The 14,846-nt window shown below is 39.6% G+C and overlaps 1 protein-coding gene across 1 annotated transcript in view; it reads right to left on the bottom strand.

Annotated features, from left to right (window-relative positions):
- LOC120737248 (spectrin beta chain, non-erythrocytic 4-like) overlaps positions 1 to 14,846 on the bottom strand; it is a 96,067-nt gene that overhangs the window by 70,054 nt on the left and 11,167 nt on the right. Inside the window, 11 exon segments of the mRNA XM_040037837.1 lie at positions 49 to 207; positions 301 to 418; positions 1,999 to 2,186; positions 2,466 to 2,513; positions 2,515 to 2,579; positions 2,825 to 2,940; positions 3,147 to 3,227; positions 3,374 to 3,465; positions 9,471 to 9,644; positions 10,219 to 10,370; positions 10,841 to 10,998. Coding sequence (XP_039893771.1) covers positions 49 to 207; positions 301 to 418; positions 1,999 to 2,186; positions 2,466 to 2,513; positions 2,515 to 2,579; positions 2,825 to 2,940; positions 3,147 to 3,227; positions 3,374 to 3,465; positions 9,471 to 9,644; positions 10,219 to 10,370; positions 10,841 to 10,985 — 1,338 coding nt within the window. The 5' untranslated portion in view covers positions 10,986 to 10,998.

A 14,846-nucleotide genomic window follows, 5' to 3' on the forward strand; every position in this document is an offset into this window, starting at 1 on the left:
TTAATGAAACAAGTACCAGTAATACACTGAGACATTTGTCCCCCCTACCTGCGATACGAGTCTCTGATTCTCATTGAGCCAGGCTTGCCTCATGGTGGTTTTGTGGTCAAAGCGCTGAGCCAACAGCTCAAGCTTCTCCTGGCGAATCAGCTCCTTCCGTAAAGCTACACCCCTCTCGTGCTCTGCCTTCTCCAATCTCTCCCAGGCCTAGAAGATGAATGACAAACTGATTAACAGTGTTGGAGAAAGGATTAAATGCTGTATATAAAATATAAACAACACAGCTTATGGGTGTATGACCTTGTTAATGTCTGAGATGAGCTTCCCATCATTAGGCACATAGGGTTTCTGGTTATTGGCTCTGAGTTTGCTTTGGATGGTGAAGAGAAGGACCTCGAGATTACCCTTCTCCTGGAACCTGGATGAGAAGCAGGAAGCTTTAGTTGGTGGGTCAGTGTCACAGTCATCTCAGCAAAAAAATCACTCAAACAGCACGAAAGCTTGTTGACAGACGTGTTTCTGTCTGCTGTCCAGGGTTGTGCTCATTAATTACTCACAGAGAGTCTACATTTAGTCTGAGAACAGTCTTCTATTAAAATATCCACTAATATGTATGCACATCTGCTTTTGTGCCAGTTTCACAAGTCAACAGCTGGCTGTGAGCTGCTTAAGTCACCCAGAGCCTAACAAGGCCTATTGTATCATAGCAAGAGTGTGGACGTGTGTGTGTGTGTGTATCTGCTCTGTGGGTATCATTGCTGCTGACAGTACACTCTGAGGTGTCATGAGTCTAGTACTCTGTGCTTTTTCACTGCAAAAAACCCCAAACATTCAAATGTATAATTTTACAGTTAAGGAAGAGAAATCATCCTGTGAGCAAAAAAGGAGCCAACAAATTCATACACTGCTTAGGAAAGCTGCACTTTAGTAGGAGTCACATAAAATTACACTACACAGCTACACACATACACAGCAATCTTATTTTTCTCTAATAGGGTGAAACATAAAACGTATATGGTATAAGCACAACAGTATATTTTTCCCAAGACTGGCATAAATTAAATGCATTAATTACATTAATAAATAATAAATTACTTAGTAAAGCAGATATAAGCAACTAATTCTGACACTTGAGAAGCTGTAGATTAACTGTTTTGAATCACAGCTGGTCAGAATATCACACCAGGTTACTGGTAGCGGTCACAAACCGAAGCTTATTTTACCTATATGTGATGTGGTACAGTGGTCAGTCGTTTATTGTGGGAGTTATGTTCCAAAAATAGGTGATAGATGAGTAGCAAAGTAGCCAACTTTATTTTTTCCAATTATTATAGATGTTTTAAGACCGTAAAACCCCTCACTACACGCTTTATACACTTTTCTCAGACAGGCATGAACATTTTCACAATTTTCTCTCTTGTTTGATGGCGCAAAACGTTTCGTCGTTTGTTGGGAGAAACCTTACAAACATACAGTACAGCACTTCAGAGTCACACTGCTAGCGATCAAAGATTTATGTAAATTTGACAAGCTGAACACATTCTGTACTGTACAGGAGACACGGCACCAGATTGATTGACAATGGTCTGCAGCCAATCAGGACGCAGAACACAATGCGCTGTTAAAAAAAAAAAAAAAACATGCAAAATTGCACCCAAAAAATCAGCGAAACAGCGAGGCTGCCAAAAGTGAACCGCGTTATAGCAAGGGACCACTGTATTACATATTTACATAATTAGTTGGTGTTGTTCCTCCAGCTGCTTCTTTTTAGTATCACTTTGTTTTCCAGCTTTAAGTTGGCCCCAAGGTTTTGGAGATGCGTTGCTGTCGTCAAATTCTTCCAATTATACCGTTTCTTATGAGTTTAAGACATTTGCAAATCAAATCAAACGTTTTACACAGCGTCACAACTTTTTTGAAATTGGGTTTGTACATGTGGTGTTAGAAAAAATGACAAAATATGTTAATCTGGTATTTTTAAAGAATCATCAAACTTACTTTATGGGCTTCTCTATAGTGCAGTAGGTGGTGAAAGCCTGCAGCTGCTGCTGAACTCCGGTCAGCGAGTTGGCAAACTTCTGGTTGCTGATGACCGCGATGGTCTTCTCTATCCACTCGAGGAGCTCAGATGCCAGAGCGTCATAGCGGTTAACAATCTTCTCTGCCTCAATGCAGTTGTCTAGCACCTGGTTCAGAGAGAAGAAAGTTGCGAGGAGATTCTGAGAGCAAGATTGAGGTATGAGGCGAACAAAAAAAGGCAGGAATAACCAAGAAACCCTTTAAGAATCATAATACTTAAATCCCTCTAAGATCTGCACGTGCTAGTAAAGTGATATTACAGTGATATTATTTGTTTCAGACTGCCTGCCCTTCATGTTTTAAAGCAATAGTGGCTCATTGATCTCCTCTCTGATGCTGTCAGTATGCAGGTTTTGTAGGCATATTTGGGAGAGCATGTGCATTACCTTGCCAACGCGCTTCCCCTCCACAATAAGAGCCTTCATCTTAGAGAAAGTAGTGGTAATAGGAAACCACGTATGTAATGATGGACTTTTCATCTGGGTTCTCGGTGTTCACATCTGCACAGGAGGGAGGTGATAGAAACGGAAAGATAGAAGAGTTAGCATCACCTTTAAGACCGGCACTCCTTCCTCTTAACATACAAGGATCTGATTGTTTCTAGTATAGATCAGCACCACGGTCACTCGTCCATAAGATTTGAGAGTCTGAGTAAGTCTGAGTAATGGCTCAAGTCTTATTAATACATCAGGTTTTGCACTGTTTTGGATGTTGCAGCATGGAGTGTGGTTTGCATGACTCTCACCCTCAGGGTCCAGGAGTTTCGTGAGGCCCAGGTGCTGCTCAGCGATGTTAAAGGCTTGCTGCAGGTTGTGGGTTGCATTGGATCGTGTCAGCTTGTGGAACTCTATTAGATCAGGTCTGGAGGGCACAACATGAAAAAAACAAAAATTTGTGTATGGTTGTGATTTTAAAATTTCATGTCAGTCACACCCGCTTCTCCGTGTTTGTTTAAATGTGTGTGTGAATATTTTTCGTCTTTTTGTTGGTAACGTGTTTGCATCTAAAAAAAGGACTAAAAACGCATACTAACAGTGCTGGTTCTATGCTGTGCAGGTGTGTCCTACCTGTGTCTATGTATTAGGGCGTTGAAGGCAAGGCCGTCCCTCCAGCAGGTGGTGAAGTTCTGGATGTTGACCTCAGAGTACCTGCGACATGGAGAAATGCTTTCTAATCTTAAAGAGCTCCAAATTACCCTCACTACATTCTGACTAGATATACAGTATAACACCTAAATGATCATGAAATCTGCAGTTTGAGCTTCTAGTTTCTGTGTTTTTATTTCACTGCTCACCCTGCAGTCTTCATCTGGCACCAAAGCAGCAGCGCATCCTTGGCAGAGCGGGTTTCTCTGTTGTCCTCCGTCTCTATTTTGATCACCTGGATCTGAACAAGAAGAAGACGAACCAAGAGTTTAGTGTTTTCTGTCTGTCCCCGAGACTCATATAAACACGCTGCTGCTTCATTTTTGGAAGTATAGGTTCACCTTAAAGACTCCACGTCCTTAATTTTCTCTCACATGTGCACAGTTGTAATGGTGCATTCTCATATTAAACATGGCCAAAGTTTTCCTATGATCCCTATGATGTAAACACTCAGGTCTCTGACAAATGCAGTAATCAGGATATCGGAAGCAGAAAAAAGCAGGTTCAAAGTGATGACGGCCCTGAAGGAGAAGAGCTACAACAGTTTGCCTCACACAGATCTGACAGAGTGCACCAAGGCCCAGTACAAGAATCATGCAAAGCTACTCTAGCAAAGCCTCACTGAATATTTGTTGCTGTGTTCTGGAGTAGTTCAGTTGGTTGAGCAAGAAATCTATATGCCAAAATACCAGTGCAGGGGCCCAGGCTCAATTCTGCTCCAGGCCATTTTATGTGCATTAGCCCTTCTGCACTCTCTTCCTACTTCAAACAAATCAGTGCCAGAATTAAGCAAAATGGATTCACTTTAATAAAAGTAAATCAAGCTGTAAACAATCAAAAATGCTTCTGAGTGGCCACCAGTTAACCTGATTACAAACTCAATGAATGGATGTGCAAAATGTATTGTACTGTATGTGTATTGTAATTGTAGAGGATGAAAGCGTTAATAAAGGAGTTAAATCTGCCTTAAGATAGAGCTGGTTAGCTTATTTCTTGTCCACCTGCAGCTGTACCTCTGATATTTTAAATAAACTTTATGGACACAACTAAGCAGTAAATAAATAAAATGTGCAAGATGTCAAGTGACAAAGCATGTTTGCAAGAAACGAAATGGAGCAAAGGTCTGAGCCCCGACTTTATTCCCGAATGCTGAAAAAGAAACAGCAAAGCAAGAAAAACTACAAGCAAAGGAACAAAGAGAAATATGACATGAGGCGAGGGTTTGGGTGTTAAAAACACACGGCTCTGTGTGCCTCCTGAGGACAACACGCTGGCCGTTACAATGCCTGATGATAGGAGACAGTGACAGCCATTCAACCAATCACATCACAGTGACATGATCCAAGGTAATTGGGGACATGGCACCCTGGAATCAGCTGCTACCCAAGTCATTAGCCGCAACACTGTGCACGCACACACACACACACGCACACACACACACACACAACCTTTTTAGTGATTTGTCTGTTGTGATGTAAACTGTGTCTCAATAGTCTGCTTTCTTCTCTAAAAAGGTACTAGAAAGTAAGAAAACACTTATTATCTTTAACATTTCATGCTAAAGATAATATGATTTATAAATTCACATTGAATGTATAAAACATTAGAGCCTGACATTAAATATACCTCCAAACTGTGTCAAATATCATCAGTCAATACCTGAATCTGCATATACGGCCTTTTTATGACAATAAGTTATAATAAAAAAGGTAAAAGATGGTCAATAAGTCTTGGATCAGATACACTGCCAGTGTGTAAGCTAAGCAGAAAAGCACTGCACACAGTACAATGCCACTCAGCCAACCATATACAGCAACACAACTGAAGTGACAGCAAATAATAAGAGTGTTATTATTTGCGTATGGCCCTGTAAATACGGTAGCTTTACCTCTTCCTTCGCCTGTCAGTCCTCTCCCTTCTTTACTGCTTTTCCCTCCCTCTCTCTTTCTGCCTGTGTACAGTTACTGCAGTGGTCTGGCTCTACCTGCTGACTGGGCAAAGCAAACTCTCACTTTCACTGCTGGGGAAAAGGCGGAGATGAGGGCAGAAAAAGTGCAAGAGGAAACGATAACTCAAAGCTACCGTGACAACAGAAACCTCAGCTAACCCTGGACCGCTCTCAGGCCTGCTGACGTTACTCTTAGCACCTAAATGTTTGATTAAATCACCTTACTGATGATCTAAAAGGGCATCGGGATTTGAAATCCAAAAACTATTTTGCAACAGAAAAACTCCCAGTGCTACAACTGCTATTTATTTCCTATTTACTTATTTATTTCCTCGCTGTGTCACTTCCTTTCTTCAAATTTCCACGTCACAGATTCCTCGTTTCATTCCTACCTCATTTTCCCAGTTAAGTTCACCTGAATACTCCCCAAAAGTTTAAAGTTTAATTAAAGTTTAAACAGAACCTTAATCTTCATCATTTTAATATGAAAATGAAAGATTAAGTTTAGCTTGTTTTCCTTGTTTTCCAAGTTTAAGACTCCATGTGTGTCTGTTTTTCTTATCTTAAAGACACTTGAGTTTAGAAAAGCAAACCTTAAAAGTTCATATTTATTTCCTGCATCTTATTTTGAGGCCACTGATAACGGATGACTTTCTTGGCTTTAAGATAAAAATGAAAATTGAGAAAAGACAGTCAGGAACTTAAAATGTGGGTGAACTCTAGGAAAAGTGTTCTTATTTAAAAAAAGACTAAAAGAAGACCAATTTTAGAGACATAAATACCGTTTGACACTGGTTTACTTATTACTTTGTAAGTACTGTCAAACTGTTTAATAAATTCATTCATTTTTGCTTCCTGTGAACGTTAAACGTTATTGCTGTGGTTTCTCTGATTTCAGGTTTTTGTCTTTGTTTTGCATTTTTCCCCTCATTGACCTGAAGCAGCTTTTTGTCTGGTTGTCCTACAACTTAAACATGAAGAAGTGTGATAAACTTTACATCATCTTGCAATAACCTTTCTGATTTTATTATTCTAACTGTGACCATAACCATGTGTGAGGTCATCAAGCTCTGAACTTTGATTTCTTCCAAAACGAGATAGTAAAAAAATGTCATGAAACAGTGTGCGATGCTCTTGAGAGCTTTTACTTTGAAAAGACAACAGAGGAATTCAACATAGCCTCTGACTGGATTGTTGTTAGTGAGTTAGGTTGACACATAACTTGTGAGGAAGTGAATCAGACGTACCGTAGCCACTGAGAAAATAACTGTTTCTCTCCTAACATTTTAATTTCAAGTAACATAACAGTTCAATTATTTGCATGCTGTTTTATTTCATTGTTTTATTCATACAGCACTTATCTTCCATATATCTGTATGCACAGCTGCTCCTGGAAAACGAGGAAGATGCATAAAACAAACCTTTAAAGTCTTTACAAGTTATGATTGTGACTGTATCAAAACTCTTGGACCTAGTTTCTGCAGAAGTGTAGCCTTTTCTTCTGGTTATTGGAGCACAGGTGCTACACCTCAAATATGAAACATGAAGAAATATGTATTTCTAAACCCTGGTTCTCGCCCTGATTTTAATGTGTGTTAATTATTAAGTTCAGGGAACAACCAGCGCTTATTTATCGGAACATCTCTGCTCACCGCTTCCCATCAGCCAGCTATTCTTTCCCTATATGAGTACTTGTCTCATAATTAGACACACACACACACACACACACACACACACACACACACACACACACACACACACACACACACACACACACACACACACACACACACACACACACACACACACACTGCTGAACAACAGTCTTCTGCACTACTCTCCTTTCTCAGCACATGCAAAATTGAAGAGGCCATCGACTGGTGGCTCATGGGAGCAGGAGGACGGGACAACGGCTAATGGTGGGAAATCTAGCAGACAGCTAACACTATAGTAGCCTAAACTGTACAGATTCAGCTGGTCGGGTATATTCAGAAAGCACGTAAGGAGTAAGTCTACTGAAACAAATTAGCTTATAAATATGAGCTCAGTTTTCGTGAAAAATACTTCTCTCTGCGGTTTAGCATATGCAACGTTCACGTGACCTTCTCATAAGCTTATGCTTCTTCCTGCTCCTTTTTGAACATGAAAGTTATTTGGAGTTGTGGTTGCTCGTTTTCCTTTTGTTTTGCTTTGTTCATTTGTCTCTTTTAATTCTATGTTGTTGTACTTTTTCAACATGTTCAAAATAAAGATTCAGTCAATCAATCAAACCTTGTTGTGTCTGTGGTCTTCACAGCATGGCAAAACAAACAGGACAAGGTAATGAAGCTAGGCAACGTAGAATAGCACCAGACACGTACGCGTGTCCTGCATGTCCACATGCTGCATTTTTTTTCCCTTTTGTATTATTGTGATGGTTGAATTCACATAGAAGCTAAAAAAAAAAAAAAAAATGCATTTACAGCAATATATCTTTAATTCTCAACATCAAAATTTCATTTTTATATGTCATGTTGTAAAACAAACTTAAACTGTATTAAAAACAGCTTTTATTTTTTTTTTTTCCTTTTTGTTTAAACAAACTTTTAATCAACTTATACAACTATATCTGGCTCATGACATAATTCACATTTCACATAGACTGATATAAGTGAATCCTTATAAACAGCCTGATTTGATGGTTAAATTAACAGTTTTGCCAAGAAGCACTCAAACAGCACAAACCTCTGCCAGAGCAGCTCCCTCTCTGCACTGTATTTACTTTTAAGGGAACATTATTATATTTCATATATATTTCTCTCTCTCATATTTGTATTTAAACATACAAACAAGAGGTTTGCAGTGCAGTAAAATCATTATGCAGTAGCAAGTGTTGGATAATTGGTATGGATTTGTAAAATAATAAACATGAATATCTTGAGTTGATTGCAAAAAAATTATACTACAGTATGTTTCTAAAAAACTAAGCTGCTCGTTCTCCTTCTCATCACAATGCTTTTTCAAAGATATAATGCATTTTGGGGTCAATTTGAACATACAAGTTCCATTTGTTGTTTTAACCATTTTTAAAGATGAAGGGATTTTATGAAGGTTTGGTTTTATCTGACGTTGAACAAGGTCAGAGGTCCAAAGCGACATTTAGAATCCCCATATATATAACTCCCAATATTCCTATATGTTGTACTGTCGACATGCTGACAGTACACACCACACTTATTACAAACATAGTTTCGAAGTTATGAGGCTTTTTCATCAATTTGCAACCAAGAAATCATTAAGCTGACCTTGGAGACCTTGTTGGATGTTGGGCAAATTAGTTAATGGACTGCTAACATGACCCCCTGTCTCTACACCCCTACAAATTTTATCAGAATTCTTTCAAAAGGTCATGTTAGCACTTACAGATAGGATGACATGCACGTATGTAAACGCTACCAAAAACACAACCATCACGCAGTAATAATCAGCGTACATCAACACACTTATTGATTTCTGTATCTGCAGATTTCTGTATCAGTGAGCTGTCTTGCACACAGTGAACGTTGATCCTCTCTGTCTCATGAGCATGGCCTGCAGAGGGTTGCACACGCTGCAAGATAATTCTATTAGCAGTGCTGGCAAATGTGCTTTGTGGTGGGTAGCCAGGTCTAGCATGACAATACTCAGTCCCAGGAGAAAAGCTGATAGGCGACTGTGCACCGTGAATGTTACAGAGGCATCAGAATAATGTCATGTTAGCAGTGTGAGCCAATGCCACGCTGTAGCACTGAAGCAATATAAAGAGAAGCCATAGATTTCTGCTGTACTTACAGGGAAGAAGGTGATCCTGTATCACTGCTGCTGAGGCCTGGAACCCTGTGTGTGAGTGTGTGCATGTGTGTGGTATGTACATGCCAGAGGGTGCGCGATGAGACAGATGAAAGCCGGCTCAGGTAAGGTAGATAAAACAGTGTGCCCGTGTGTCCTTGCTGAAGAGCAGACTGGAAGGCGACTGCTGCCGGTCAGACACTGAGTGACATTAAGGCTTCATCCACTAAACACGGCTGTCGCACACTGGTGACGCAGCGCATGTGACAGCCTTCCCCAAACCACCAAGAGATAAACGAGGCACTGCTGATCACAGCAACTTTGCACAGCAAGTTTCCGCAAAACCAGCATTCAAATATTACATCCGTAAAGAAACACTTCATATCCTGGAATAGAATAAAAACACCTTTTCTCTATACAGTGACAAAGTTGGCTCATCAGATGTCCACACTGCTGAAATCTGTCACGATGAATCTGTGTTTTAAATTTACCTGAAAGCGAAGGATGATGGTCCAGATAAGGCCCAGGGTAAGGCGATGGTTTCCGTCCACAATGTCATGGGAACCGACGTTTTCCAGGTGAACCCTCTGCTCTTTAAGAAACTGCAGTGCTTTGTCGACGTTCTCCAGGCAGTGGATCCGCATTCGACCTCGTGTGGGCCTCGGCTGTGGCAGGAAAAAGAGTTTGAGTACTTTTAATAAGATAACTGTTATTATTGACATACTACATGTGGGACTATAGCAAACATTGTTAAAATAATAACAAAGACAGTCAAAAGGCTGGATTTACTTTTAGAAATGACAGAAGTAAAAACCACTGAGGAGAATCTGGGGATATTTTTAGTATAGGGGCAAGTCCTTTCTTACAAATGCCCCCACTGTGAAATAAAGGAAAACTTAAGGAGACATCATATACCAGGCAAAGTGGTAACTGACTGGTAACAAATAGATAGACAAACAAAGACAGAACCGATTACATGCTCCCTCCTTTCAAGTGGAAAATAACCAGAAAAGGGTTTTCTGCAGAGCCAAAGACCCTGGACACTACGGGTCATAGGTTTTTTTTTTTTAAATGTTCTAATCTCTGAAGTTTACAGACGCCCTTCAAATTTCTTTATTCAATTTTTTAAAAGTCCGTCAATGAGGGCAAATATTCAGTCAAAATGAAATCAGTCAGGAAGAAACTGACAGAATGAACAAAAATGAAGGATTACAAAACTAAAACCATGACGGCTCCTACCAGCAGCTCTCCACTGAGGACCTCCAGCAGTCTGGTGAGCATGTATCCATCCCTCAGGTCGTTGTAAAGGTCAGATATGCGACAGGACACCCTGGCTAAATGAGAGTTGACCCACTTTGTAAAAGTCTTCTTTTGCACTGCATCTCGTTCATCTGAGGGAAATTAGGAAAGACATTTTAAGTTAAAGGAACAGATGCAATAATATCAGCTTTATATATGTGAAATGATTAGATCGGAATCACTTCAAATGGCCCTGAAAGACCTTTTGTTGCTTTCAGCTGCATGCACGCTCATGCTTGCCCCTTGCCTGACAAAGTCGATCTAATACTTTATGAAATATTTTCTTCAAATACCTAAAATACAAGGTGCACATAATTCACTATTAAACAGTTAAGAGATGAAAAATCTAAAAATATAAAGCACTTTGAAGCAACTGTTGTTGTGACTGGGTGCTATATAAATTACATTTTATTAAATTGCATTTGATTAATTGTTTAAAAATGCCCTAAAAGTAGGTATTATTCATTTTGTATATGAACAGATAATACGGTCAAATGTCCGAGTGTCTGTATTTGTGTAAATGTGAGTAAGCATGTGCACTGATCTGCTTGTGACCTCTGACCTGCCAGGGCCTTGATGCGGGAGCACTCGAACAGTTTGGAGCTGGTACACTCTGTCTCCCAGAAGCCAGAGCCGATTGGTCGGTTGTTGTTGTTAAGCTGGCGCTGGGCTTCCGCGTTGTCCAGGTCTGGAGAGGCATTAGCCATCGCGCCCGACGCCCTGCGAAAAATCAAATACCTGATATCAGCCTGTGTGTGAAATAAAGGATGGGATAAAGTCTTCCTGGTAACATATAAAAATTAAATAAAAATAAAAAAACATCTGTACAGTCATGCTTGATGAAATATGTTTTGAATGAGCCAATATAAATATCAGTGGATTTGCTTTAATGTGCTACTCACATACAAAAATACATATATATGTATGTGAGCACACTGGCACATGCAGAGGAGAGAAAAAGAAGTGCCATTGCTCCATCCCCACAGGTGAAGAGCCTTTCGCACCTGATAATTAAACTCTCACTGACTTCACACGTCCTTATTAGATATCTCTTAACCCTTATTCAACCACACAAGTTTAGCCAGCAAAGAAATTCAGACTCAAAATTCACGGTTTAATAAGGAGACTTCTGCAGAAATAAGGAGTCAATAGGTCCTTTCCTGTTCATGAATGATGCAGTACCTGTCCTTGGCATCAAAGCATTTTACAATAGCAAAGCTTAAAATAGACTTAAAATGATTTGGGCATCTCATCTCTTCAGCCCGTCCCTTTGACAGCTGAAAGCAGGTACATAAAAATAGCTTCTAAACCTCTGCATGAAATCACACTGTGCCGGCTGAGAGTTAAGAAACAGAAACATTCGAAACAAACAACAATGAAAAACCTCCTGTTCAATTTTCTGATATTCATCAGCTTCAGCTGCATTCATTTGAAGAGCTCACAGAGATGTTTGATATCAGTTAGAGGCTTCAATTAAAATTAAAATGAAACCTTAACAGTGAGCACTGGATAATGTGGTGTAAATAGTCTGCTTCGAGCAATGCATGGTTCGGTTTGTGGCACTCGCGACAGAATTCAGAGCGCACATTAAAAATCAGCAGACTGGGTGAAAACTTAAACGCGTCTCTGCTAGAACAGCTTGGAGGCTCTGAAATAAAAATGTGGGTTTTTCCAAATTAAGGCACCAAAAAGATGGTACTGTCTGTTTCAGCCTTCTTCATACACACCCTCTTCAAGTTTTTTTAAATGCTTTTTTTAACATATAAAGGATGTGTCATTCAAAAAATAGATGGTACCTCCTGTCTTTTCCTGAATTTGACAGTTTGTTGTTTTCAGTGTGTGTGTGTGTGTGTGTGTGTGTGTGTGTGTGTGTGTGTGTGTGTGTGTGTGTGTGTGTGTGTGTGTGTATACAAACATGTTTAGACATCTTTGTGAGGACACAAAATTGGCATGCTACTATACTTGTGGGGACTAAATGCCCGTCCCCACAGGTTTGAAGGCATTTTTGAGGCTCAAAATGTGATTTTAGTGTCAGGAGTACAATTAGGTTATGGTTAGGTTTAGGCTGAAGGTTAGAGTTCGCATTGATTTTTAATGGTTAGGCTTAGGGTAGGAACTGGTCAGATGGACTGGTCTGACAATTTCAGAAAGTGCTGAACTGCTGAGATCTTCCCACACAAACCATCTCCACGGAAAATGGTTTAAGAAAGAAAATATCTAATGAGTAGATACCATAGGTCAGAGGCAAATTGCCAGACTACTTCAAGCTGTCAGGAAGGCAACAATAGCTCAAATAACCACGTGTTATCACCAAGGTATGGAGAAGAGGGACTCTGAACACACAACACATTGACCCTTCAAACTAAACAAGAAACTGAGGCTACAGTTTATACTCACCAAAACGATATAAAGAATGTTGCCTGGTCTGAGTCTCCGTTTCTGTGACATTCAGATGGTAGGGCCAGTCTTTAGCACAAACAACATGAAAGGATGGATCCATCCTATCCTGTATCAGCGATTCAGCCTGGTGCTGGTGTGTGGGGATATAATCTTGGCAAACTTTGGGCCCCTTGGTACCATTTGAACACGTTTTGTGATCATAGTGTGCCCATCTTCTGCAGGATAGCACACCATGTCACAAAGCTCAAATCATCTTTCACATGACAGTGAGTTCACTGTATGGGCTCTACAGTCAGCTGATCTATGCATCACTGTGCGATGCTATGATGCCGACATGGACCTCAAGTCTTTCAGGAATGTGTCCAGCACCTTGCTGAACCTCCACAGTGACGAATTAAGGCTGCTCTTAATTCTTCATGTTATTAATTAAGCACTTGCCAGGTGTACCTAATAAAGTGACCAGGGATTGTACGTATCACAACAGGCATTAGAAATATAAAAGCTCGTGTTGGTAATGATGTATAGAGCAGTGCACTGGACATTAAATCAATCATAAATATTTTAGATGCACATTGGGAATCTGATAAGAATTCCCAGGTAAATATCGTTAGTTTTCTCATGTTCTCACTCTTTGTGTTACACACACGATGAATGGAAAATACATGCAATGGTTTCTCTTGGTGAGGAGCAGATGTGCCCACGGATATAAAAGATGCCATTTGGTGCTCTTCTCCAAGGCTGCTAACAAAGGGGAGGGAGGGGGAAGAATACATGTTTGTTTCCATGGCCCCACTGGGAATCAAACCCACAGCCAACTGAGCTTTTACACATGTGGGTTCAAGGGGAAAGACTGATGATAGAAATGTATTCTCTGTATATTTATCCAGAGGGCTTCTTTTGTCATACACTTATTTCTCTTTAAACTTCTTACAAAGATAGAAAGTGATGTTTAAAAAACTGCTGGCTCATTTTTGTGGCTACATTGTTTCAGTATGGTTGTTTTTTTTTAGCAGATACAGCAGTATGTTTGGTGGTCATCCTTCAGCATCCTAAAATCATCGGCCTTTCCAGTGTGCACTCATTAAAACCCCTGTCCTTGAAATGCCTCACAAGATAACACAGAATGAAAAATGTTCTCCCCCCTTTCCCCTCCCAGTCCCCTCCCCCATTTCTCCCTATACCCTTCTTTCAACACATAGGAAGAATACACCCAACAGTTACATGCCCTGAATTTGTACTGTTACTTTTTAGTTAATGTTAATAACACTATACTCACCCATTAAGTTCAATTTATGTGACTGAAGATTTCAAGTAAATAAAAGGTCAAATAAGCATTTGATGTTACTGTTTAGGAAGGTTTCTCTGAAGATTCCTGCCTCAGACTTTTTCCCTTTTCTCTGTAATCTCTTTTTCCTCTCCTTATCTGGCCCCTTTTTCCTGGCCTCCCCCTCCCTCTGCAACAAAAACCCAAGCTCACGGTTGTCACTATACCTAAACCACTGGAAAAACAACATAGCCATATCGAGTAAATGTCAGCGTGCCCTGCAAGACAGAAAGAGAAGAAGTAGCTGTGCACATGCACTTAGCTGTCCTCCCTGGAGAGGATAAATATTATAGAGCTTTCTATCTGGTGATGGTGCAGAAAGAGGACTGCAGTGAAATCCAACAAAGTGAAGCCTACAGTAAATCAGATAAATTTATAGGTAACCTGAGTGAATGAAAAGACAACAACACAAAATGTTCTTTTCAATTAACTTTAACCTTTAAATAACAAAATACTAATAGAATTGTTTTGGAAATGTAAAAAAAAGAGATAAAATTAAGCCCAACCTTTCAATAGATACATCTTCTCTACTTTATACAGTACATTTTATTCAGTAGAATTTATTCAACTCATCGTTATCTAATAAAAAAAAAAATTAAAAAAAAATACAATTTGTGAGAAATAAAAATCATGAAAATGCTGTATTCTTTGAACATTTGGATACTTCTAATGAAGGATTTATTTATAATATATTGCCAGGTTTATTCTGTTTTCAAAGAAGAACAAATGAGTCAAATGCATATGTTTACATTTATACTACAATAATTAAACAGTTGGGTTGCAAAGGTCATTCCTACTACAATCCTTCCAAGCTCTTGCATGACTGCTGAATATTAGTGCAAAC

This window comes from Simochromis diagramma, unplaced genomic scaffold (assembly GCF_900408965.1).
Source record: "Simochromis diagramma unplaced genomic scaffold, fSimDia1.1 OVJJ01000463.1, whole genome shotgun sequence".
NCBI classification, from domain to species: domain Eukaryota; kingdom Metazoa; phylum Chordata; class Actinopteri; order Cichliformes; family Cichlidae; genus Simochromis; species Simochromis diagramma.